This window comes from Mandrillus leucophaeus, unplaced genomic scaffold (genome assembly GCF_000951045.1).
Source record: "Mandrillus leucophaeus isolate KB7577 unplaced genomic scaffold, Mleu.le_1.0 Scaffold140, whole genome shotgun sequence".
NCBI classification, from domain to species: Eukaryota; Metazoa; Chordata; class Mammalia; order Primates; family Cercopithecidae; genus Mandrillus; species Mandrillus leucophaeus.
In genome coordinates, this window is record NW_012101366.1 from 3,635,395 (window position 1) to 3,663,079 (window position 27,685).

Here is a 27,685-nt window from a genome sequence, read left to right on the forward strand (position 1 = left end):
ATCATAATCAGTAACAAACCTAAAAGATCAAAGTTCTTCTTTCAGTCTTTTTAGTCAGATTTTGATTTGGGAACCCGAGGAAAATACAATCCCCATGCTTTGCTCTCGAAATCATGTAGCATATCAGGCAGATAACCAGTCATTTAGCTTCAGTTATCTGTCCTAACTACATTATATGCAAAACAAACAAACAAACAAAAAATCATATCTATTGTGTAAATTCAGATCTCACTACTGGAGATTCATTCTTCCTATTATCAGCTGAATTATCTGTCAAATCTCCAAGCAGGCAAGCCTCATATCAAGATGGCTAAGAAGTTTTATATTCACTAGTTGGGAACTTGGATCTGTGGCTCTAATTGGAAGAGACATTTTTAAGATTACCCAAGCTCCAAAGGTCATTTTGGTGTACAGAGCAAGGAATGATTACCACATGGCAGAATTTTTTTAAAGAGATAACTGTTGTTGGGACTTCAGTGTAAGGGATGCTGTCTACATCAAAAGATTGTATTCCTGTGCCTGCTTTTTTCTTTACTTTTAGAGTTCTACTGTTTTACAATGGATCGATGGACCTAAGATTCAAATGCCTTATCTTTTGATAGAGTTTGTACTGCAATTGCATATGGAGCTATGGCCGTCGGAGAAACGCTTGTTTTGGCTCCTGAATATTCCAAAGCCAAATCGGGGGCTGCACATCTGTTTGCCTTGTTGGAAAAGAAACCAACTATAGACAGCCACAGCCAAGAAGGGAAAAAGCCAGTAAGCACAACTATGATCTTAAATGTCCAAATACAGATGGCAACAGTAGGAACTGGGGGCTGCTAAAGATGGGAGGGAGGGAGGGAGGGGGCAGGGGCTGCAAAAGTAGCCATTGGGTACTATGCTCAGTACCTGTGTGACAAGATCATTCATACCCCAAACCTCAGCATTATGCAATATACCCAGATAACAAACCTGCACATGTACCCCCTGGATCTGAAATAACAGTTGAAAAAATAAAATGAAAATATAAATGAAAAAAATAAAAAACAAATGTTCACTTATTAAATGAAGGCATTCTTTCGAAACCTCTGCAAAAGATAATGTCATAGTAACATAAAGAGTTATAAGTTTGTATAAAATAATTTTATGGCTGCAAATGGGGAAAAGGAGTCTTGTCTTAATCAAATTTTTACCTCTACTACTAAAATGTATATTTCACATTTTAAAATATAGGCTTTTAATTTATATGCCTGATGCTATGAGAATGTTCTTGGGAAAAAACGTTGATTTTTATACTGAATTCTATTTAGAAACAAAAGTTTTGATCTTGGAAGGAGATTCTTATTAAGGTTTATTTGGTTTTTTTTCTCTGATAATACATGAAAAGTAAATAATATTCTGCTGCTTCAGACACCATTTTTCATGGGAAATATATTTATAAACATAAAGGGGGAAAAAGGAAAGCATACCTATTAAATTGACACACACAAACAAATTTAGCCTCAAACTCTAAAAGACTGTGAATATTAAAAGAGAAATAATAGGTAAGGTATATAGTTTCAAAATAAGTATCTCAATAATAGTCTTATACATTAAATATATATTCAATTTTAGGACATTTCTAGACATTTTGATTTTTAAAATAAAAATAGTCATTAGGTATATACTTAAATGTTTTTAATTTATAATTATTTCCCTCTAGAATTTTAATAGTAGATATATATGTATGATAGCTTAAAATAATACAGCATTACTAGAGCTACACAATTATTAAGAAGAGTGCCTGTTAGTGACAGAAATAAGAATATCTGGAAATGCTCAAAATAGAATGCTTCAAAGATACGTCACAGTCCAAATAAGATTTTGTTCTTGTCTGTTGGAAAGTCAAGGATGTAAGAAGCTATTTTTTTAATTTAAGATTTATATGTATAACAGTATTGCTACTCTTATTTCTTTCTGCCGATTATAATAGAGGAATTGAGTATCTCACTGATCTATGTCCTTATAGAACCATAGGCATGGCATAGACTATGGTAGTATTTCTTACAAAGGCTATAAAATTAATGTATCTAATCTTTATTTAATTTAGTATGTAAATGTTTCTGAATATCCCTCTATGCTTTTAAAAATTAAAATCTGGGCAGGACATATTTTAATTTACAATTAAAAATAGTAAGAATAAATATATTAAAGTTTAGAAGTTTTCTAGAATACCTCTACGAGCTGTTATACAAAATATATACTAGAGCATACACAAAACTAATTGAATTCCTCGTGTTTCCAGACAGAGTCTGGCTCTGTCGCCCAGGCTGGAGAGGCTGGAATGCAGTGGCGCGATCTCGGCTCACTGCAAGCTCCGCCTCCCGGGTTCACGCCATTCTCCTGCTTCAGCTTCCAGAGTAGCTGGGACTACAGGCGCCCGCCACCGCGCCCGGCTAATTTTTTGTATTTTTAGTAGAGACGGGGTTTCACCATATTAGCCAGGATGGTCTCGATCTCCTGACCTCGTGATCCGCCCTCCTCGGCCTCCCAAAGTGCTGGGATTACAGGCGTGAGCCACCACACCTGGCCGTATTCTGGTGTTTTAAAACCTTTTTTATACAAATGCAGAGAGAGAAGTACACCAAAAAAATTTTTTTAAATAAATAAAACAAAAAGAAACTGCTTATGCAAATAATATTCATAGGTTGTAGGGAGCAAATGGAAAATACTGACTAAGTTAAAATAAACTACTACTACACTACTCTTAAATTTTGGCAAATATCTTTCCAGATTTTTTTTCTATTTCCAGATCTCTTAACCACATCTTAACATCGAATTCCTTTAACGATAAAATAATATCATCAATTTTTTTTTTTTGATGCTCCTCACCCCTACCTGCCCTTGCTTCTTACCTATATATGATGGGCTCAGAATGGGTCGAACATGACTAGTAAACCTGACTGTAAGGATGTGTTTTAAAATCCAGCCATCACTACCACCACACACACACGAACACACACACACACACAAATCCACTTACTCGTTAGTTGTTTAACAACAAAAATTAATAAGACTTAAAATGCAATTGAGACGAACACAAAGATCAAAAGAATTTAAAATCTTATGAACCAAATATATAAAGGGAAAGTTAATCATTTAGTGATAGTTCTGGAAAGCCTTTTTTAAACATCCTGGGTGTAGATGAGTATCGGTTTAGAAATCATTAACCAGTAAAGAGATTGATGCATAGAGAGAAAACTAAACATTTAGGCAACTGTCACTGCCAAATAATGGTCAATTGAAAATAGAGATAGGGCTGGGCGTGGTGGCTCACGCCTATAATCCCAGCACTTTGGGAGGCTGAGGTGGGCAGATTGCTTGAGTCCAGGAGTTTGGAGCCAGCCTGGGCAACATAGTGAAACCCCATCTCTACTAAAAACACAAAAACTGGCTGGGTATGGTGGCACATGCTGATGGTCCCACCTACTCAGGAGGCCCAGGTGGGAGGATGGCTTGAGCCTGGGAAGTGGAGGTTAAAGTGAGCCGAGATCGCACCACTGCCTTCCAACCTGGGTGACAGGGCTAGACCTTGTCTCAAATAAAACAAAATTAAAATTAAAATTAAATAAAATAAGAAAGATAAATCAGAATTCAAAACATACTATACCTTCACTATAAAACATGGCCCAATTTACAAAAATTACACTTATATATATAGTTTATGAGAACCCCAGCTTTTCTGAATTAAGTAATAAAGGTTTGTAAAGCACAAACCAAATTAAAAAGAAAAAATGTATTACTCAGATAAGCTGGTCAAACAACTAACTGCGGAATGGAACTGTCTGTGCAGCAAAGCTGAAGGAAGCAAGTGGTTTTTAGAAATTCAGTGAAGTCAGTAGTGAAGATAACAAGAAACACAGACACAAAAAAATATAAACAAAAGTGACAGAAGGCCGGGCGCAGTGGCTCACGCCTGTAATCCCAGCACTTTGGGAGGCCAATGCGGGCAGATTCACGAGGTCAGGAGATCGAGACCATGCTGTCTAACACGGTGGAACCCTGTGTCTACTAAAAATACAAAAAATTAGCCAGGTGTAGTGGTGGGCACCTGTAGTCCCAGGAGAATGGCATGAATCCTGGAGGCGGAGCTTGCAGTGAGCCGAGATCGGACCACTGCACTCCAGCCTGGGCAACAGAGTGAGACTCTGTCTCAAAAAAAAAAAAAAAAGTAACAGAAACCCACTTGCAGTCAACAGCTCTACAGAGATACATACATGTTTAGAATTAAAAGGGCAATGGAAACATGCACAATTTTCAAAAAGCACTTAGTCAGTATGCTACAGTGTGTTACAACCTTCCCAAGTCACTCTTCTCAACTCTGTCAACTTCCTTTCACAGGACACATGTGAAGGGAATTTAGAGTTTCGAGAAGTCTCTTTCTTCTATCCATGTCGCCCAGATGTTTTCATCCTCCGCGGCTTATCCCTCAGTATTGAACAAGGAAAGACAGTAGCTTTTGTGGGAAGCAGCGGTTGTGGGAAAAGCACTTCTCTTCAACTTCTGCAGAGGTTTTATGACCCCGTGCAAGGACAAGTGGTAAGACTGAATTGAAACACACCTAATCTGGGGGTTAGCAGTCTTATTCTTAAACATTCACTAGGGCTTAAGCATCCCCACTGGTTTGGGTGGGGCAAACAATGCAGAAGTTAAAAAGAAAAAAAATCTCTATCTCAACCTTTAACTAAGAGGACAAGCAAACCATCACAAAAATGATGGTTAGGACTTTGAAGTGAAGTACAAAGGTCCAAAGATTCTTCAACAATTCTGGCAGCAGAAAGGTTGATCTTAGCCGTGGAATTACTTTAGAACGTGGGTGCTGGAGGTCAGGTATAATGTTCACATCGTGGCTCCATATTCTGTTCTGGTTTAAGACAGAGAGAACACTGTCCTCCACCTCCTTAGTTCAGGCTTCTGCTTTCCCACCACTCATCCCCACCTCCCAACCATCGAAACCTTATGCATGGTTAAGGCGTATTGGAATCAGCTCCATGAAGTCATGCCTCTAATATCTAAAATAATGTAATCTCTCCATCCTTTGAACCTAAGGATTGTTTTTGTTACCTGGCACTTGTCTTACTATACCTTATATTGTGGTTTTTCCATTATCTTGTCCTCCCGCCACCACCCACCATCACATCAGCACACCCACACTAAGCTTCCTGTCCTGCCTCCTGCCCCTACAAAAAAGTTCCCAAAACTCAGACTGCCATGTTAGTCCTCATTCTCCTGCAATGTACAGTCTTTCACCCTTACAGATTCTTAGTGAGTGTTTGCAAAACAGAGTTTAGGGACTCAAGGGAATCCTAAAGGGCGCCCTTGAACTAGGCGACACTCATCTGTTCACACATAGCATAGCACACTCCCTCCTCTGAACCTTCCACAGTTAGAATATACCAGAGTCTATGCCATCAATCAGGTCGTTGATGCCCTGGCCGCTGCCTCCCACTCCAAGCTCCTCTCTTATCACTCCCCACCTCATCATGCACTGTGCTTTTCCTGTTTTTTGGCGGGGGGCGGGGGGGGTGGTTTGTGCGTTTCTTGTTTTGTTTTGTTTTTTTGAGACAGAGTCTCGCTCTGTGGCCCAGGATGGAGTGCAGTGGCACCATCTCAGCTCACTACAACCCCCGCTTCTAGACTTCATGTGGTTCTCATGCCTCAGCCTCCTGAGTAGTAGCTGAGATATATGGCGTGTTAATTTTTGTATTTTTTTGTAGAAACGGGGTTTCGCCATGTTAACCAGGCTGGTCTTCAACTCCCAGCCTCAAGTGATCTGCCCACCTCAGCCTCCCAAAGTCTCCTCATGTTTTTTAAACACACCTATGAACCTTTTTTTTAGCTATTGCCCTGCCCAGAATGTCCCCTTTGCAGGCTCCTTCTCACTGTTCAGGTCTTAGTCTGAACATCCTTTCCTTAAGTCCTTCTTGGACAACCCCCTTCTCATGCCTCTCCATACCCTCCCCACTGCCTCAGTCGCTCTACCCTGTTACCAGGAGAGGTACTTTCCTCTCCTGAGTTTATTGAGTCATTTGTTCATGTGTTTATTGCATCCTTCTCTGCTAAAATATAAGCTACAAAAGGGAAAGAGCTTTCTCTTATTGACCACTATTTGCCTGGTACTGGAAGAGTCCCCTTCACGTAGTGAGCATGCTCATCAAATATGAGTTAAGTGTTGTTATGTATTTATGTGAATAACCATGGCTGTGTGCAAAATGACACCGCTTTACATGTGGAGTACTCTATCATCTCCACATACTTTTCACAGGGTTTTCTGAAAGTCAGGTCCTGTTACAGTGGAGGGGGCAGTAGTGAGTTATATGCTGTTTGCTTCTATACAACATATGATTTATGAGCCTTCCTTGGGTAACCTTATACTTTGAAATAGCTTGAATTCCTATCCTTCTTGTTATGATTTGTGTGTGTTTGAATACAGTGAACTGTAACACGATACAGTTGTGTGATCTTCACACACCATTCTCCATTCTGCTTTTGGCAGCTGTTTGATGGCGTGGACGCAAAAGAATTGAATGTACAGTGGCTCCGTTCCCAAATAGCAATCGTATCTCAAGAGCCTGTGCTCTTCAACTGCAGCATCGCTGAGAACATTGCCTATGGTGACAACAGCCGTGTGGTGCCATTAGATGAGATCAAAGAAGCAGCAAATGCAGCAAATATCCATTCTTTTATTGAAGGTCTCCCTGAGGTAAGAAAATTTCTGAAATCTTGAATTACAAAGCTGCCAAGTAAGCCTAAGAAGCTATTGGGCCTACGCAGTTGTTTTTATGTATTCCTTGGATTATACAATTTATTTATTGCCAGAATCTAAAGTTAGATGTAAAACATGACGTCAGATGTGAAAAACCAAGTTTGAGATTTTTGTGTGACTATTTTCCCAAGACCAAAATGTGTTAATATTCACTGGATTAATTTTCACATTTTGTTATTTGCCTTCTGCCCATCTACGCTGTGGCTGGTCCACACTATGACCTGCCCCACCACTGCAGCAGCCTCTTCATCCGCCTTCCAGTCTTGTTCCTCTATCATTTTTCTTCCTCACAGCAATCAGAGGGATCTTTTAAAAACCAATTAGATCCTAATCCTTACGACTGCCTCATGGCTCCCCTGTGCACTCAGAATAAAGCCCAGACACCCCATGGGCAGGGGCTGCTGAAGCCTCTGTGATCTGGCCCCACTGTTTCCCCAGCAACAACCTCACCACACAGTCACTTTGCTGCAGCGAGCTGGTCTCTCCTGTCTCATGAACACGCCAACTTGCTCCCCACCTTAGGACATTTACATTTGCTGTTGCTCCAGCCTAGACCTCCCTTAGGTTGACTTTTGGTATAGTAATGCCTTAACTTTCTTTCTTTCTTTTTTTTTTTTTTTTGGACGGAGTTTCACTCTTGTTGCCCAGGCTAGAGTTCCATGGCGCAATCTAGGCTCACTCGGCTCCACCTCCCAGGTTCAAGCGATTCTCCTGCCTCAGCCTTCCAAGTAGCTGGGATTACAGGCATGTGTCACCATGCCTGGCTAATTTTTTGTGTTTTTAGTAGAGATGGGGTTTCTCCATGTTGGACAGGCTGGTCTCGAACTCCCGACCTCACGTGATCCACCCGCCTCGGCCTCCCAAAGTGCTGGGATTACAGGCGTGAGCCATCACGCCCAGGAAGAAGTGGATTAACTCTCAAGCCCTTTCAAATGTTACCTTTGCAGAGGCTTTCCCTAAACATCCTGTTTTTAAAAGTCCCCACCAGTCCTATCCCCTATCACTTTGTCTTCAGGGCATATATCACAGTCTGAAAATTACCCTGAGTACTTAGTTATTTGTTTAGTGTTTCCCCTCCACACTACAGTATAAGATCCTTGCCTGCCATTTTTATCACCTTGATGTCTATATTGGCTGTGACAATTGGCACAAAGTCTCAGAAAAGTCAAAAATCTTGGCTAAATGTAGAGAAGCCTTAGGTAGTGCAAGCATTGATACAAATCCAAAAACAATGCACAGAGAGGGATAATTATAACTTCAAGTGTTTATAATATCTGAGTGTTTGCAACACACACACACATACATGCACACACACACACAAAATAAATAAAACAAAAAGAGATACTTTCATGTAGAGGCAAATTTTTACATGTGATTTTTATAAACTAAGTTTCTATCTCACTTTAAAGGGAGATAGTTAAGTTTAACAACCAATAGATCAAACAACTAATAATCTAGAGCCCTGTTCTTTGGTGGAGGCCAGTAGTCACCATACTCTGTTTTCTACTCCTTCCCTCACCAGCTCCTCTCTATACTACATGGTGCCTACATCTAGAAACAGACCATTAATGCAATTTCCCTTACTCTGGTAAGAGTTTGCAGTACTAAATATATTGGAAGGATTCACTTTTTTTTAATAAATATAGTGACACTGTGAATGTCTTTCAGTGGCAACTTCCTTTTTAACCATGACACTGCATTGTTAATTTGTGGTCAGATTATTATCTGCGTAATCTCGATAATTTGTTTTATGTATTGTGAAATGCTGCCCAATTGATATTTGTACTATTTAACTTTTATTCTTTTGTTTCCTTTGAGACAGGGTCTCACTCTGTCACCCAGGCTGGAGTGCGGTGATGTGTTCTTGGTTCACTGCAGCCTCGACCTCCCAGGCTCACCTGAGTCTCCCTGGGATCACAGGCACATGCCACCACGCCTGGCCAATTTTTGTATTTTTTGTAGAGATGGGGTTTCATCATGTTGCTTAGGCTGGACTCAGGCTCCTGGGTTCAAGCAATTTCACCCACCTCGGCCTCCCAAAGTTCTGGAATTGCAGGCATAAGCCACCACACCTGGTCTAACTTTTATTCTTAAATTGTTTATTGTCTTCTATTCTTTTTATTGTACCAGTTCTCACATTTACTCAAAACTACATGCTGCAAAGATCCATTGTACAAACTTTTTACAACAGGCTTTGAAAACTAAGATGTTATTTCCTTTAACTTTTTTTTTAAAAGAGTAGCTTATTTTTCAGTGTTTTAAATTTTAACTTTAATTTACCTTCATGTCTTTGTTCCCCCAAAAACATGTAGAACCATAAGGAAACCTGATACCAAAATAAAATTGTTTAAAAAAATCAAATCAGATAATTCCTAGAAAAACTACGTATTACTAAATGGCTTCGGTTAGTACCCTGGGTAGAACAAGGCTGCCCTCTTATGCTCAGTTGGCTGGGAGAAAGGAAGAGAGGAAGCCAGCCACTCATTCCCCAGCCCTTCTGGGAACCAAGAACTGCGCTGATGAAAATTCGCTTGGTGGCAAAACGATGTGAGGATATAATATAGTCCTTTATTTATATTTATCCCACTTAGAATAAATAATCAAATACATCTGCACAAAATTCATGTATTTGATTACCAGTTGCTTCCCCAGATCCTTCTGGGGGTGTTAAATAATATATTATCTATTAAATATAGTTAATATATCGCATATGTATAATATATAGAATTTTTTCTTCTAAGGTTGGAAAAAAATCAGAATTATTAAATAGATATAACTCTAAGGGTTTCGGTAAGGAAGTGTGAATCTGTGTAACAGCTCAAACCAGAAGGGTGCAGAGCAAGCAGTCAACTTAGAACATGCTGAGAGTAATATAATGCATCTACCACATATCTCATAGAAATATCCCACAGGCATTTGGAAATACAGGCCTGGGGCATAGGAGAGAAGTGGAAGCAACACCACCTTGATCTCAGGGATCCTCTGAGACACACACCAGGTATGATTTTCTCTTAATCTTCACAATATCACCCAGTGGCAGCTCCCAGTCAAGCCACATCCTTAAGTAGGACTTTGACCTCTGGAACCACCCTGAAAATCCAACCCAGTGCCTGCAGGGATTCTCCAGAATGCAGTTGCTTCAGGATTCGACTCTGGTGTTCCCCTAGGACACAACTGACTTTTAGCTCCAGGCTCATATTAAGGAGCCATTACCCCTTGAGTTTCTCATAAAAGAGGTGATTTGGGGGCACTCACCATCCCAGTGATTGCCAGAAAATGGATTCAGATTTTTGGCTAAACAGAAACTCCGTGGTTCTTTGTTTAAAAACAAACAAACAAACAAACAAACAAAAAAACAAATAAAAAACCTTCAGTTTAAATATATGCAAATGTTTTTAGGTAGCTATTGAGACAATGTATATATCTACATTTGTAATCTGTTCTGCTTAACAGTGGGCAAAACATCTGAATTTAGTTTTCATCCAATATGTTCTTTAAACTTACACTCTCCTACAATCCAGAGAAGGCCAAAAACTGCAAAGTGATTCCTAAAGTAGTTTTGAATCTTCTTCAGCTGCCCTAGAAGAATTCACGTACAGTTTAAGCGAGGCTGCAGAAAGGGCTACGAGCTCATTATCATTCCCACCTCCCTTCCCAATGTTTAGTTTAAGATTTAAATGACAAGTTGATGGGTGCTGACGAGTTGGTGGGTGCAGCACACCAACATGGCACAGGTATACATATGTAACAAACCTGCATGTTGTGCACATGTACCCTAGAACTTAAAGTATAATAAAAAAAAAAAAAATTGAATCCCCTCGTTTAAATATGAACTTTGCAGCATTTGGAAATGAATAGCAGACACAGTTTTACCTGTGGTTTCAAATTTAACAAAATGCATTTTAGGAGGAAGGGGCCCAAGCCCTGCTAGTAGTCCCAGATAAATCACAGAGAAAACAGTGAAAGTCTGTGTTCTTTGTAGAGCATTCACTTCAGAGAAGATATTTTTACTGGGCTTTAGTAATTCAGACACCTGTTCTTTGCTATAAAACATGCACCTATGCATGTTACATTGAAAAGTAAGCTTTGAGATGATGTAGACACATTTTGTTACAAGGTTATACTACAGGTTCGCGACACCCACTCTGTCCAAAATGCACTTCCTGATGCAGTCAGATGTGGAGAGAAAGGCAATTCCCTCAAGCTTCTCTAGGTTACCAACACAAAATGAACAGCTAGGAATCACATGCTGCATGTGAAATGCTGTTACAGGATTACTCTTTCCCGCTCTACCCTTGGACCAGCTTTCTCAATGGAGCTAATCCATCTACACATTCTTGTCTAGGTACCAAGGGTTTATGTTTCTTACAAAAGTGCCAAGGGCCACTAGAAAGCAATGTGAAGCCTTGAAAGGAAGCAAAGTCAATGGGACAATCTAAAACGCAGGCAAGAACCTGCTTACCCCAACTGTACTGACCAATTGTGATTCAGAGGACCATGATGGTTTCAAGATTTGTGTGAAATTTTCTTTACCCTTCCATGAAGGGAAACACTGGAGAAATTGGGTTATTAGTAAGTAGTGGAACTATGAAACACTGTGAAGTGCTAAATGTCACCATTACTACGTAGTGGCCTGAAAAGGTGAATAGACTGTTTCAAGATGCCAACCTGGCTGGGCGTGGTGGCTCACGCCTGTAATCTCAACACTTTGGAAGGCCAAGGCAGGTGGATCACGAGATCAGGAGTTCAAGACCAGCCTGGCCAACATGGTGAAACCCTGTCTCTACTAAAAATACAAAAATTAGCCAGGTGTGGTGGTGGGCGCCTGTAATCCCAACTACTTGGGAGGCTGAGGCAGAGAATCGCTTGAACCCGGGAGGTGGAGGTTGTAGTGAGCCAAGACTGCGCCACTGCACTCTAGACTGGGTGACAGAGCAAGACTCTGTCTCAAAAAACAAAAAAGATGCCAACCAAACTTATTTCCAGAAAGATGCATGTACCACTGAGACTCCCATCCCAGCATCTGTAAGGAGGTGCCCATAGAGGCTTAGCAAGAGCCACAGTGAAGAAACCTCATAATTTCCTGTTGTTTTACTACTGTGAATCATTTTAACCTGAAAATAGTAGGTAATATAACTTAATGGAAAAGTATTTGTGTTTACTATGAACTTGTTTCTTGCTGATAATTTTTTTCTTATGCTTTAATTTGAAAAATTTCTTTGTGGAAGCATAATGGCAGAGGTCTGCTGTCTGTGATCAGATTGGATATGTAAATGAGATGGTAGTGTTTACTGCGGCTTTAGCATTTATTTGCAACAAAGCCCAAGAATAGATTTCAACATTTGTTGGGACACAAATTTTCAAGAGTAGTAAAATTTGAAATATTTAGATGGTTCTCGCCCACAGTTGCCATGCTAATGTAAATAACCAAGACTTGCTTTCTTAATTGCATCCTCCTACAATAGAAATACAACACACAAGTTGGACTGAAAGGAACACAGCTTTCTGGCGGCCAGAAACAAAGACTAGCTATTGCAAGGGCTCTTCTCCAGAAACCCAAAATTTTATTGTTGGATGAGGCCACTTCAGCCCTCGATAATGAGAGTGAGAAGGTAACATCATTTTCTTTAATCTCAGAATATAATACCAAATATAAGCATCCAATAACATGGAAGAAACCAAGGTAAGTTTGGAAAAACAAAGGCCTGGAAAAAATTGCAGTTCTAAGGTCACCAGTTCCCATTAAGGCTTTGGGCCTTTACAGAAAGGTCAGTAGGTGGTGGGGAGGTGGCAGAGAGTTGAGACAGAGGGAATCTCATGTTCCAGAAAGGTTTTCTCACTCAAATTTGTCTCATTATCAAAAGTGGACCAGTTTTTGAAATGTTTTTTCATTCAAGGAAAGAGCCCAAGAAAAATAACTTTTCAATTTTATTATTATTCCAGTGATGCCAAACAAACTAATAAGGTAATTTGTATGGGTAAAAGAGTAATCTACACTGCAGTATCAGAGCCTGAGAGTTATTCTACCTTCGACAGACTCAGCCTAGTTTGAGCAGGAAACAAGGAGGCAAAGGGACACATGAGAATATACTTGCACAGCAAGCTTCTCCGGCTGTTTGATTTTGCTATGTCCTTTATCCCCTAGGAGTTTCTTGCACATGTAGGCACTTATTTAGTAAACGAACATTGGTTAAATGAATGATAATCATTAACATTTATAGAGTATGCATTACATGCTATTATGTCAGTCTTCACGACAACATGACAAATGAGCTTCTTGTATTAGCATGCCCATTTTACAGATTAGCACACTAAGGCTTAGAAAGATTAAGTAACTTCTCTAAATTTTTTTTTTTTTTTTTTTTAGACGGAGTCTCGCTCTGTTGCCCAGACTAGAGTGCAGTGGCCAGATCTCAGCTCACTGCAAGCTCCGCCTCCCGCGTTTACACCATTCTCCTGCCCCAGCCTCCCTAGTAGCCGGGACTACAGGCGCCCGCCACCGCACCCGGCTAGTTTTTTTGTATTTTTTAGTAGAGACGGGGTTTCACCATGTTAGCCAGGATGGTCTCGATCTCCTGACCTCGTGATCCGCCCGTCTCGGCCTCCCAAAGTGCAGGGATTACAGGCTTGAGCCACCGCGCCCGGCCAACTTCTCTAAATTCTAATGGAGGGTGTCTGACCTAAGAGCCCAGGCAGTTAATCCACCCATGATTGCTACTTGTAGATGATTATTATTCTTGATTCCCAAAGTGACAGTGTGTTATGAAAAATAAACAACAACTAACTTTTGGGATCAGACATATCTGGGCTGTAATCCTCACTTCATCAGTTACTAGCAGTATGACCTTGGCCTAACCTCAGTTCAGTTATCAGAAAAATAAAAATACTCTCATTTTATGAGGTTATTGAAAGAATTTTAATGAGATGTCCATATTAGGAACATTTTATACATTCAACAAATATGGGTTTTCACCCTCCACTCCCACTTTCTCTATATAGCATCATAACCTCACTCTTGGCTGAAATCCTATGCTAACAGGATAGTTCTACAGCTAAATCCTACCAAAAACAAAACAAAATATATGAGAGAAAATTAGGGAAATAAATTAGACAATTCTACTTAGGTATACTGCTTAGAAATACTCCTTTCTGACTTTGAGTTTAGAACTACTCAAAGAAATAATAGCAGAAATTTGGGTAGTATTAGAACTACACAAAGAAATTGTAGTAGAAATACTACTATAATTCTACTTAGAAATACTACTTCCTCACTGTAAGTTTAGAACCAGTAACATATAAACAACTATTTCATTTTTATTCATTCTCACAAATGCTTTTCCAGCTGAAAGTCTTACATAATGTATCTGTAATTAATCTTTCTTTTTTTTTTTTTTTTTTTTTTTGATATGGAGTTTCACTCATGTCACCTAGGCTGGAGTGCAATGGCACACTCTTGGCTCACAGCAACCTCCACCTCCCAGGCTCAAGCAATTCTCCTGCCTCAGCCTCCCGAGTAGCTGGGATTACAGGTGCCTACCACCACACCTGGCTAATGTTGTATTTTTGGTAGAGATGGGATTTCTCCATGTTGATCAGGCTGGTCTCGAACTCCTGACCTCAGGTTATCTGCCTGCCTTGGCCTCCCAAAGTGCTGGGATTACAGGCGTGAGCCACTGTGCCCAGCTGTAGTTAATCTTTCTAGATTTCTATTGAGTAGGGTGAATATTTTACAAGTAGGGCAGTTCCTTTGGGGACAAGCAAATAAAGCAAAGAATGTTATTAGATTACCTTAATTGATTTGACTTAGGTAAGTTTACTAACATCTAACTTAAACTGGTGATCACAGGTCTTTCTCTTTTCCAGGTGGTTCAGCATGCCCTTGATAAAGCCAAGACGGGAAGGACATGCCTAGTGGTCACTCACAGACTTTCTGCAATTCAGAACGCAGATTTGATAGTGGTTCTGCACAATGGAAAGATAAAGGAACAAGGAACTCATCAAGAGCTCCTGAGAAATCGAGACATATACTTTAAATTAGTAAATGCACAGTCAGTGCAGTGATGCTGTTGAGGTAGCACATATTTTGATGTTTGTGTAATGCAAAGAAGGAGTACTTAGTAATTACTTGGCAAGCTTTGATCTCTTTTATTGCATATATCAATACCTAGAATCATGCTACTCAAGTACATACATGTTCTGTTCACACACCATCTGCCCTTCAGACTTAAAAAGAAGCAAAAATTTGCTTATTTCATGTAAGTGAAATACTGCTTATATCCTTCACTTTATAAAAATATTCTAGCACATTTGCTTGTAAAGCAATTTTCTACAAAGTGAATTTATTTCCCATCAACTTCTGCTATAAAATCAGAAATATGTTTCCAGGGGGAATATTATCCAGTTAACCATGTTGAAGGTTTTAGCAAAGGGAGTGTAAGATAGAGTGGGGCCTGTGGCATTGCAGGGAGTGTCTTTAACTTGGAATTTTGTTTTGCAGCATATATTACAGTACTTTTGCTAGTCCCTTTTCTCCAGACCATATGGATTTTTCTCATAATATGTCTCTCAATATTTCTCTCAATAAGTATTCACTATTTCTCAAAATTTTATTCTATTTTGTTGTTGTTGTTGTTGTTGTGCAGGGAATAGAAAGGATTATGATGTAAAATTTCTGGGAGGATTAGGTAGCTATCTCCTAATTCACCAGTAAGTGAAGTGCCTCACATGAGCCATCCCAAAGATTCATTATTCCAAACTAAATCACAGGCCTGCCTGTTTCTGAACACTTACTTACTTAAAATAAGAGCTACTTTTGGGCCAGGTGCAGTGGCTCACGCCTGTAATCCCAGAATTTTGGGAGGCCGAGGAGGGCGGATCACTTGAAGTCAGGAGTTCAAGACCAGCCTGGCCAACATGGTGAAACCCTATCTCTAGTAAAAATACAAAAATTAGCCAATCTTGGTGGCGGGCACCGGTAATCCCAGCTACGTGTAAGGCTAAGGCAGGAGAATTGTTTGAACCTAGGAGGCAGAGGTTGCAGTGAGCCGAGAAAGTACCACTGCACTCCAGCCTGGGCAACAGAGCAAGATTCCATCTCAAAAAATAATAATAACAAAGATAAGGGTTGCTTTTATTGTGGGTGAAAATGTTTAAATGTCTTTCTCTATAATAAAATAATTTGCTTAAATTTTATATGTACTTTATCATATATAATGTGTAAATGATTTTAAAGTTCTGTGTAAATAACAATATTGGTAAAATGAGTTACCTTTTCAACTTACTTAAATATGTAATGTCACCTGGTGATTTATCTTTATTCTTCAGTGTATTTTCTTCCATTTACACATTTAGCTAGCCTCTCTGAAGTATACTCTACCAATAATTGAAATCTTATTTAAAAAATTTAAACCATTTATATATTATGCTACTTTCTTTAAAATGCAAAATGAAAATAAGATTGGGGACTTGAGAATCAGATGCATTGTTTAGACGCATCGGCACTGACTGCCACGTGGTTATTTTGCTATGCATGAATATAGAGCTCTTGGTAGTTTCTTTTCTCAGAGTAGGGTAGACAAGAGGAAAAGAGAAATATAGTATGGACATGCTCAGAACCTCATAGCAGGAGCACCTCAGGTTCCAATTCTGTAATTCCTCCTAGAGGGGCAAAGACAGTACCTGAAATGTCTGCTTACCCCTTGAACCTATCAACATCTGTCCCATGCCTACAGATATCAGTAAAACACATTCCTTTCTAATGTATAACCCTGCTAGTTTTTATTTCCATTTTATTTCTAATGAGTTTAAAGAAAGCTTCACAGGCAGAATTCTCATCAATAAAGCTACTGCCTGCACTGGACCAAGCAATCATGCTGAGAATTGGGGTCCCAGAGAGTTTATAAGGATTTGTAAGGCTATCAGCTGGTGAAGGCAGAAAGTAGGTAGAGATCAACTACTTTTTAGGGGTTGCCACAATTTAAAGGTTTATTTTTATTTCAGACAGAGTTTCGCTCTTGTTGCCCAGGCTGGAGTGCAACAGCGCTATCTCGGCTCACCACAACCTCTGCCTCCCAGGTTCAAGTGATTCTCCTGCCTCAGCCTCCTGAGTAGCTGGGATTACAAGCATGCAACACCAGGCCCAGCTAATTTTGTATTTTTAGTAGAGACAGAGTTTCTCCATGTTGATCAGGCTGGTCTCAAACTCCCGACCTCAGATGATCTGCCCGCCTTGGCCTCCCAAAATGCTAGTATTATAGGCATGAGACACCGTGCCCAGGCAACAATTTAAAGATTTAAAATTGCTATACTATTCTTAAAGTTGTGTTTAAAATGTATCATTTTCACTAAAACAATAGAACAATAGTTATCAGTTTTATAGGCATGACTTTTTATGACTTTTTAATTCTTAATTCTTGCACTTTTCTTTCTTTCCATTTTTTTTTTTTTTTTTTTGAGACAGAGTGTCGCACTGTTGCCCAGGCTGGAGTGCAGTGACATGATCTCGGCTCACTGCAATCTCCACCTCCTGGGTTCAAGTGATTCTCCTGCCTCAGCCTCCCAAGTAGCTGGAACTACAGGCACATGCCACCATGCCTGGCCAATTTTTGTATTTTTAGTAGAGATGGGGTTTCACTATGTTAGGCTGGTCTCGAACTCCTGACCTCATGATCCACCCACCTCAGCCTCCCAAAGTGCTGGAATTACAGGCGTGAGCCACCAGGTCTGGCCCCTACACTTTTCTTAAAGCAAGGTATTCTGTAGCCAAAAAATAAGCTAAATTAGGCCAGGTGTGGTGGCTCACTCCTGTAATCCCATCACTTTGGGAATCCGAGGTGGGTGAATCACTTGAGGCCATGAGTTTGAGACCAGACTGGACAAAATGGTGAAACCCTGTCTCTGCTAAACATACAAAAATTAGTGGGGTGTGGTGATGCCTGCCTATAGTCCCAGCTACTCAGGAGGCTGAGGCAGGAGAATCGTTTGAACCCGGGAATCAGAGGTTGCAGTGAGCAGAGACGGTGCACTGCACTCCAGCCTGGGTGACAGAGGGAGATTCTATCACCCCTACTTCCCACCCCCATTCCCAGCCCAAAAAAAAGCTAAATTAGGAATTGATATTTTTATCTAAACAAACAAAATGGTACTTTAGCAAATGTATTTATTTATTTTTATAATTTTAACTTTCATTTTAGATTCGTGGGTACATGTGGAGGTTCCTTTTACATGGGTATATTGCATGATGCTGAGGTTTGGCATATAATTGATCCCATCACCCAGGTAGTGAGCACAGTACCCAATAAATAGTTTTTCAGCCTTTGGCCCCCTCGCTCTGCACTCTAGTAGTCCTTGGTGTCTATTGTTGCCATCTTTACATCCATACTTCAGCAGATGTAAATGTAAGTTTTACATGTTAAATCACTCATTAAATCTTTTATAAATTAATTATTAAATAATACCTTAGGTGTATAGCTTACAAGTTGGTATTTACAAAAGGGCTTTAAGCAATGAATGCCAGATTATTCAGGGCATGAAATCAGTGAATATAAGACATGTAGTCTTCTTATAGTGCCTTGGATATGGTAGATATTCAATAAATACTAGGTGACTCCATTTGAAAAGTCAAAAATCATAGCAGGTATGCATTACTGATACTAAAATGAGCACACATTTACTGAAAAGATGACCTGGAGGGCTTCAGTTGTTTTGCCTCAACAATCGTGTATTAGAATCTCCTCGACATGGGTATTATCAGTCATGGGTGACACCTTCGATAGTTTACTTCTAGGCTAGGCTCGTTCAAGTCCATACAAACTTTTTCTTTCCATTCAGATGGCAATTTTAATTTTAGTTAAATACATTTTTAATTTTATTTTAATTAATTTTAGCCTTTTATCATAGTTTATGAATTGGTTTGATTTATTTAATTTTGAAGTAATTTGGTATTTGAGCGTACATTGCCTGATTTCTTTTAGAACATTGTGAGTCTAATTTCCCTCAAGGCTTTTGTCTAGATTGAGGCATATTCCCTAGTTCAAGGACTTCTGGTCTAAGGCAAACACTGATTTCTGCCAGTCATGACTCATAGCCTACTCCTTATTTGGATTGACCTCAATCCAAACTGTCTGAGCATCCTTGTCCTTTGCTTCTCCTCTACCTCTGGGCTTGGATATAGTTATAAAACAAGAGACTAGAAGAAAGAATGAAACACCAGTTTAAAACAATATAACAAGGCCAGATGCAGTGGCTCACAACTGTAATCTCAGAACTTTGGGAGGCCAAGGTGGGTGGATCACCCAAAGTCAGGAGTTCAAGACCAGCCTTACCAATGTGGTGAAACCTCATCTCTACTAAAAATACAAAAATCAGCCAGGCATGATGGTGTGTGCCTATAATCCCAGCTACTCAGGAGGCTGAGGCCGGAGAATCACTTGAACCTGGGAGGCAGAGGTTGCAGTGAGCCGAGATTGTGCCACTGTACTCCAGCCTGGGTAGCGCAGTAAGACTCTACCTCAAAAAAAAAAAAAAAAAAACACCCGGCCTAGAAAATCCTAAATACAATGAAGGCAGCTGTCCAGAGAGATCAAGATCTGTCAGAGTCATCTGTAAATAGTGTGTTACAGCAGGGGTCCCCAACCCCCAGACCATGGACCAGTACTAATCCGTGACCTGTTGGGAACCGGGCTGCACAGCAGGAGGTGAGCAGTGGGTAGGCAAGTGAAGCTTCAGTATTTACAGCTGCAGCCATTCTCCATGGCTGGCATTACTGCCTAAGCTCTGCCTCCTGTTAGATCAGTGGTGGCATTAGATTCTCAAAAAAGCGTGAACCCAATTGTGAACAGCACATGTGGGAGATCTGGGTTGCATGCTTCTTATGAGAGTCTAATGCCTGATGATCTGTCACTGTCTCCCATTATCCCCAGATGGGACCACCTAGTTGCAGGAAAACAAGCTCAGGGCTCCCACTGATACTACATTATGGCGATTTGTATAATTATTTTATTATATGCTACAATGTAACTATAATAGAAATAAAGTACTCAATAAATGTAAAAATGCACTTGAATCATCCCAAAACCACTGCCCCCCTTCCCGGGTCCATGGAGAAACTGTCTTCCAGGAAACTGGTCCCTAGTGCCAAAAAGGTTAGGGACTGCTGTTACAGTAGCTCTCAGCCATCAAATCTTATCCTTTAAACTGCCCTTCCTTTGTAAGAGGGATGGCTGCTCAGTGAGTCTTAAAATAATTGAAACACCAATGAGGATACCAGTGGAATAAAAACAATTTAACAAGGATAAGGTATGACACAGATGTCAGTGAAAAGAAACAAAATAACATCACACCTGTTTTAAAACTAACCCAGCCAACCTATTTTATATATTACCACTCCTTAAAACAAGTTATGGTATGTTCTCATGCTAAATCAACTTAGGTCATAGCTAATAAACTGATTTGCAGCCTACTCAATGTGTCAGTTTCATAGCATGCAGAGTATATCATAGCGTTACATATGACCTACTCTATGAAAATATTTCCTAGGTTAGTGTCAACTTATGTATTCATTGCTTTGGTTCTCAGCTCTTATTCCAAGAGCGTTTGTGAAGTGGAATCATAAATTGATAGGAAATAGTCCAGAGAGGAAACTGGGAAGATTGGAAATGGAGGAATGAGGGTAGAGGGTTTGGGGTATACAGTAGCTTTTAAGCCTTGATTAATTTCTCTGCTATTTGTAATAATTACCACAAAATTTAAAGCTCATTTAAAAACCATAATTATAAAAAATGCATGGATCAACCAAATGTCTATAAATAGTACAAGTCTATAAATAGTACCCCAACTTGCCCCCTTTTAGCAAAACCACACTGATGAAGCCTGTATTACCTTCCTAATGCTGCTGTAACAAATTATCACAAACATAATGATGAAAGAATATAAATTTATTATCTTACAGCTCTGGAGGTCAAAAGTTTAAAATCAGTCTCTTTGGGGTAAAATCAAAGGTGTCCTTCTTTCTACAGTCTCTGGAGAATAATCTGTTCGTTGTTCTTTTTCCTAGTTCCAGAAGCTTCTAGATATTCTGCATTCCTTGGACCTCTGCTTCCTTCACCAAACCTCCAACTCTCTCTGCCTCTGCCCCTCCTCTTACTCTTATAAGGACCCTTGTGATCACACTGGGCGCTCATGTATATTCCAATATAATTTTCCCATCTCAAGATTCTTAAACTTAATCATATCTGCAAAGTCCCTTTTGCCATGTAATGTCCCATGTTCACAGATTCCAGGAAAGAGGATGCAGACATTTGCAGAAGGCTATTAGCCTTCCACAAAGCCTATCTATTTGAATTTTTATTCCATGGAGAAGGCAAGCCAAATTTTGCACAGCTTTGCATTGAGTAAAAGTTCAATCCAATGTCATCATTATACACAGAAAGAGCAAAAACTCACATATCTGGCCTTCAAGTCCTGTGCTTTTTCCCATTGCAACATGCTTCTCCTACACTGATGCTGGGTCAGGACTTGGAGGACTTGGAAGGTGTTTGTCTTTCTCTCTTCACTTGTGCTACCAAATTCCTCTATTGCTACTATTTCCTTTTGTCCTAGACTAGATTCATTTAATAAAAGCTTATAGTAAATTCTACTTTTATTTATTTATTTATTTATTTGAGACGAACTTTTGGTTTGTCACCCAGGCTGGAGTGCAGTGGCGTGATCTTGGCTCCCTGCAACCTCCACCTCCCAGGTTCAATCAATTCTCCTGCCTCAGCCTCCTGAGAAGCTGGGATTACAGGTGCCCGCCACCACATCCAGCTAATTTTTGTATTTTTAGTAGCGATGGGATTTCGCCACATTGGCCAGGCTGGTCTCGAATCCCTGACCTCACGTGATCCGCCTGCCTTGGCCTCCCGAAGTGCAGGGATTATGGGTGGGAGCCCCTACACCTGGCACTAAATTCTACTGTCTTAACATCATTATTCTTTCTACTAAATAATTTTATTTGCCAGCAAGTTAAAATGGCATCGTTAATACTGTAAGTATATGAGCTTTCACACACTACTGAGCCAGTACACTCTTGAATTTTCCTAAAACTATTTCAGACTACTGCTTCTAATGATGACCTATTTTTTTTTTAATGAAATGTTTCATATGGCATGTCACTTTTGGTACATTATCTCATTTAGTCCTCACATTGACTCTATAATGGTAGATATTATTAATACTATCTATTTTTAAAGAAAACAAAAGCTTAAGGAAATTAAGTAACTTGTTGAGAGTCAGAATCTGATTCAGAACCTTTTCTTTCTGACACCAGAGCCTAGAGTCTTGACTGTGGCACCAAGGTCTTCTGTCCACAATTTATTCAGGCAAGATAGCTGATGTAGTCATGGCTCACAGAGTGCAGTGGGTCAATGTGAGGGTCAAACCAAAATTTTGGCAGCAGCTGCATGGTCTAATTAACTTAACCAGGCACACCCAGAAAATACTCTTTATATACACATCACTAAAACAAGATTGAACTCAGCTCAAGGTAGATCTGTTTTTCCTTTAGTGTTCACTTACACATAATTCTTGGGGATTCCGATTCTTTTTATATGGAGAAAACTGCAGAACTATGAGAATTTCAAGCCAAGAAAAATGGAGAAAGAAGCACACTTCTTAGAAAAAAGCATAGTCCTTTGACCATAATGTCTGTGGAAATATTCTGAAAAGCATCGCCAATGCAATTGAGCTTGCTGGGCATGTTTTCTTAGTCACTTATACTTAATTATCAAGGTTCAGTTTAATCCTACTAAAATGTTTTGATTTTTAAACTGTGTGAGTATCTGCTTAAAGATGTTAGTTTACTGAGATTTCAGAAAAGCTGAAGTTAGACAAACAATTGGGTATTTAAAACTGTAAATTCATGCATTCACTGCTGCATTGTTAGACTTAGGGGAAGTCTAATAAGCCAGCCTGTGTTTTTTAGATTTAAATGATGGAATGCCATTATTTATGAACCAGGTAAAATTTGCTATTGAATGGGGGTATTTCATCTAATCAACTTTACTACATCACAGTAAAACAATGCATGGCTGAAATATTTTCTACCCAGTTCAAAGTCAAGAGATTTTAGGAAAATGGTTGAAATCATTACATTACCAGAGTATTCTGGACAAATGAAGCAAAAAGAAGGATGGAAGGCAGGAAGACAGGCAGTCAGGAAGGAAGGAAGGGAGACAGACTGAATATTTGAATACACTCAAATAATTTTTTAAAATGTAATACATACTAGTAATCAGCTTAGGACTGGAAGTATAAAATACTCTACCTTCAAATCCTCAGAAAACCTAAAAAAAAAAAAAAGTGATACACGTTTAAATTTATTTATTTATTTATTTATTTATTTATTTATCTTTTGAGATGGAGTTTCGCTCTTGTTGCCCAGGATGGAGTGCAATGGTGCGATCTCGGCTCACAGCAACTTCCGCCTCCCCCAGGTTCAAGCGATTCTCCTGTCTCAGCCTCCCAAGTAGCTGGGATTACAGGTGCATGCCAGCACACCGGCTAATTTTTGCATTTTTAGTAGAGATGGGGTTTCATCATATTGGTCAGGCTGGTCTCGAACTCCTGACTTCAGGTGATCCGCCTGCCTCAGCCTCCCAAAGTGCTGGGATTACAGGCATGAGCCACTGCACCTGGTCTACACACTTAAATTTAAATCCCTAGTCCTACAGCCCCAGTTCAGGCTGAATTACACCTAGTCTACATTAGTTTCATAAATTCCTTTAATCTCCAATTTCCTAGAGCTATGTCCTCCTGAGAAGAGATGGGTCAGTGAGTAACAAATTAGCCAAAACAAAGGGGAAGGCAGGGAGACTGACTCTCATAAGAGGCCAAAGGAAAAGAGGAGAAGTGGAAGGTGGTCATCGAGAATCAGAGCATGGTCAACATGGTTCCCAAAGATGGCGAAAAAAAAAACCTCCAAAGTAACAAAGAGAAGATAAATGTGTTCAATTAATAACTCTGGGAAATCCATGTGGACATTGAGAAATGCAGAGAGAATTGTCAAATGGAATGTTTCTGTCACTTAGTAGTGGTAACTATAAGATAATGTGAAATGCCAGGTGAGGTGGCTCACACCTGTAATTCCAGCACTTTGGGAGGCTGAGGTGGGCTGATCACTTGAAGTCAGGAGTTCAAGACCAGTCTGGCCAACATAGTGAAACTCCATCTCTACTAAAAATACAAAAATTAGCTGGGCATGGTGGTGGACACCTGTAGTCCCAGGTACTCAGGAGGCTGAGGCAAGGGAATCACTTGAACCCAGGAGGCAGAGGTTGCAGTGAGCTGAGATCACACCACTGCACTCCAGCCTGGGCCACAGAGCGAGACTCCATCTCAAAATAAGAATAATAATAATAATAATAATAAGAAGAAGAAGAAGAAGAAGAAGAAGAAGAAGAAGAAATAAGCTAAAACTATTAAAATAAATTCATATTTATTGAACACACATATATCAGGCTTAATAAGTGGTTGAGCCTTATAGGCATTAACTTACTGACAAGAAGATATACTCTATTGTTATCAGATTTTACCAAATGGAGAAACTCTGTCTGAGGCACTGGGTAGTTAAGGAATCTTACCAAGGTCAAATAGCAAGGAAGTGACAGAATGAGGATTCAGTGCGGAAAAATCTGACTGTATAGGCCACACTCAGTTAATTCATTGTCCCTCTAAGATGGAATTGGAAACAGTAAGGTACTTTTGAGTTGTACATATAATAGTAACTTGCTGTTTGCCTCCTCCTTACATTGCAAAAACACAAAGGTACACAGTTCTTCTTTGGTTATTTTAACATGAAACTAGATTTTTTTTCTGCCCACCCACACTCTGAAAAAAAATCTTGTACATAACCCAATTGCAGCTTGGAAGGCTGAGAAATACAGCTGCTACAGGAATAACACATTTTCCCTGTGACTCTTCATTATTCTCTACCTTCCAAAAAGCATACTCCCAAGTGTATGGGGAGATTAGACCCTGGTTTCTACAGAGATTATCTATCACTGTTGAACCATCCCTGCTATCTTTATTTTCAGGGTGTTTATCGAAATTCTTTTGTTCCAGTTGCAACCCACTTGCTGATGTATCATTCCTCTCTTTAGTTAAGATTTAAAAAAATCTTGATAGCTGTATCCTGCTAAAACCAAGACAGACTTACAAATGTTGAAACTGAAAAAAAAAAAAAAGTAGTAACACATGCATTGGGTGAAGTGTTGGCTAAGGTGGAGTCATCAAAGTGGTTTGGAAATGTGCACAGCAGTGAGCACCTATCATCCCAGCTACTCAGGAGGCTGAGGCAAGAGGATTGCTTGAGCACAGGAGTTCAAGGCCAGCCTGGGCAACATAGTGAGACTCCATCTCAAAAAGAAAAAAAAGTGGTTCCGGTTTGCTTACAAATACTGAGGCTCCTAATCATATAAATGACTTTCTAAATACTATAAAATAAATACAGCTTAGGACTGTAAGTATAAAATACTCCACCTTCAAATCCTCAGCAAACTTAAAAAAAAAGTGATACACATTTATTTATTTAATTTACTATTTTATTTATTTATTTATTTATTTTTTTGAGACAGAGTTTTCCTCTTGTCATTTACAAGTAATGACATTGTTTTAAAATTGGGATGTTTGGTGATGGGCTATAAAATTTTATATATTTTCATGTATTACCAGAAGTTCTTATGACATTAGCCTAAACAAAATAAAACCATTTGGAGAGACCACTAATAAATTATATCACAAACCCAGCATAGACACAACCAGCAAGAGAAGTGCAAACATCATGAAATTTTGATCATACACTTCTGAAATGGAAAGACAATACACCATGGTTTTTCTCTTATATCTATTGTATTTCAGGTTGCTCCTTCAGTGAAAATTGGGATCTTTGCAGAAAATCCAGTCTATCAGACAAGAGTTAGCCTTTTTCCATATTATTTTTTTGATGTGGATTATAGAGCCAAATATAAAAAATAGTTAGTTAGATGTAATGAAGTAAATTCTTCTAAAATGTCTAACATCTTAGTAGAATATATAAACTAAGGACCCAACAGCTCACCTCTAGCTCCAGGTCTGGGGTCCACTGAGTGGCATCAAAGAGGTACAGTGATGGGCAAACTTTTAAGAGAATGTCCATAGCTGGTGTCAGAATCTCAAAAGAGTTTGTTAATCCAAAAAAGGATGAGAAGCACTGTTCTAGACAAAACAAAAACCTGTCTCCAAAATCAGTCACTTTATATACAGAATTCATGAGGAGGAGTTTTAAACTTGAGTATGGATGGAACAATTAATGAAGTTCAAAATGCTAACTTATTTTCTCTCTTGTAATATACAATAGTTTTAAAAAGACATAGGAGGTGCAGTGGCTCACATCTATAATCCCAGCATTTTGGGAGGCCCAGGCAGGAGCATCACTTGAACCTGGGAGTTGAGACCAGCCTGGGCAACATAGCGAGACCTCATCTCTACAAAACATAAACAAAATTAGCCAGGCATGGTGGCAGGTGCTTGTAGTCCCAGCTACTTGAGAAACTGAAGTGGGAGGATCACTTGAGCCTGGCAGGTCAAGGCTGCAGTGAGCCACAATCATGCCACTGCACTTCAGCCTGGGTGAAAGAGGAAAGCCCTGTCTTGAAAAAAAAAAAAGACATAGGTTCTTGCCTCCATTTTTTAGTCTCTTTTCAGTGTGTTCTGAATTTCTTATGTATAGTTAAAAGAAAGAGCTGTTACTTTTTAAAAAGTCTATCTAGCACAATCAGTGAACCCTTTTAGAATGCTATACAAAATGCAACATTTAAATTTACTTAAAAATCAAGTAACTCTATTTGAAGGAAAAACCAAACTAACCTCTGCCCCCTTGTAATAGTTTTAGACAAAAATAGATAAGATTTAATTCTGGGTAAATACATGTACACATACAGACCAAAGCTTAAGTTATTTTAACACATTTTGAACATTTTAAAATTATAAAACCATAAAGCCTACATATTGTTACATTTTTAAACAGTTAATTTTAGAGTCAGGGTAGGATGATGGGGTGATTTTTTTTTCAGATGATGACTTTTTTCTTAGAGAAATAACACAAGAAATATTTTACTTTTGTTTTACAATTATAAGTAAGTTCTCAGTTTATGACTATGATTCATGATCATGTGCAAGGCTGATTTTTACCCCAAATACATTACTGAACAATAAGTAAGCATTCAGTATTTGTTGATTTAATTTTTATTTTTAAACAAAAGCAAAAATATTATTTAAAATATCACTATAAGATAAACTTCTGTCTACTACAAGCTGAGGCTGTATTAGGGAAATCGTGTTGTTCAAGCTCATAATCCTTTTTCCCTTCTCTCCCCTCAACAACTCAAAGGTTCAAGACTTTTTGGTATTGATATGTAAACATTTCTTCCAAGTGCTAATGAATATGTCATTTTGGTATTACAGAACTTCATATTTGCAGAAGAATAACTCTTTCAATTATATAGCATTATACAAGAAACTTGACTTAGAAATAATTAATGATTAACTAGATCTGATTTAACTGTTGTATGCTATTTCTCCAATGGCCATAAAATACCAGAATTTTCATTTTTATTTTTATTTTGTGAGACAGAGTCTCACTTATTGCCTAGGCTGGAGTGCAGACATGATCTCAGCTCACTACAACCTCTACCTCCTGGGTTCAAGTGATTCTCCTGCCTCAGCCCCCCCACCCCTTTCTAGTAGCTGGGATTACAGGCACACACCACCACACCTGGCTAATTTTTGTAGTAGAGACAGGGTTTCATCATGTTGGCCAGGCTGGTCTTGAACTCGTGACCTCAAGTGATCCTCCTGACTGGGCCTTCCAAAGTGCAAGGATTA

At 39.2% G+C, this 27,685-nt stretch overlaps 1 protein-coding gene across 1 annotated transcript in view; it reads left to right on the forward strand.

Moving 5' to 3' along the window:
• ABCB5 (ATP-binding cassette, sub-family B (MDR/TAP), member 5) overlaps positions 1–14,897 on the forward strand; it is a 127,808-nt gene extending 112,911 nt beyond the window's left edge. Inside the window, exons 23-27 of the mRNA XM_011973911.1 lie at positions 603–759; positions 4,363–4,560; positions 6,518–6,724; positions 12,253–12,399; positions 14,651–14,897. Of these exons, the coding sequence (XP_011829301.1) occupies positions 603–759; positions 4,363–4,560; positions 6,518–6,724; positions 12,253–12,399; positions 14,651–14,848 (907 nt within the window). The 3' untranslated portion in view covers positions 14,849–14,897. The remainder of the gene's footprint in view (positions 1–602; positions 760–4,362; positions 4,561–6,517; positions 6,725–12,252; positions 12,400–14,650) is intronic.
• Positions 14,898–27,685: the final 12,788 nt, after the last annotated feature.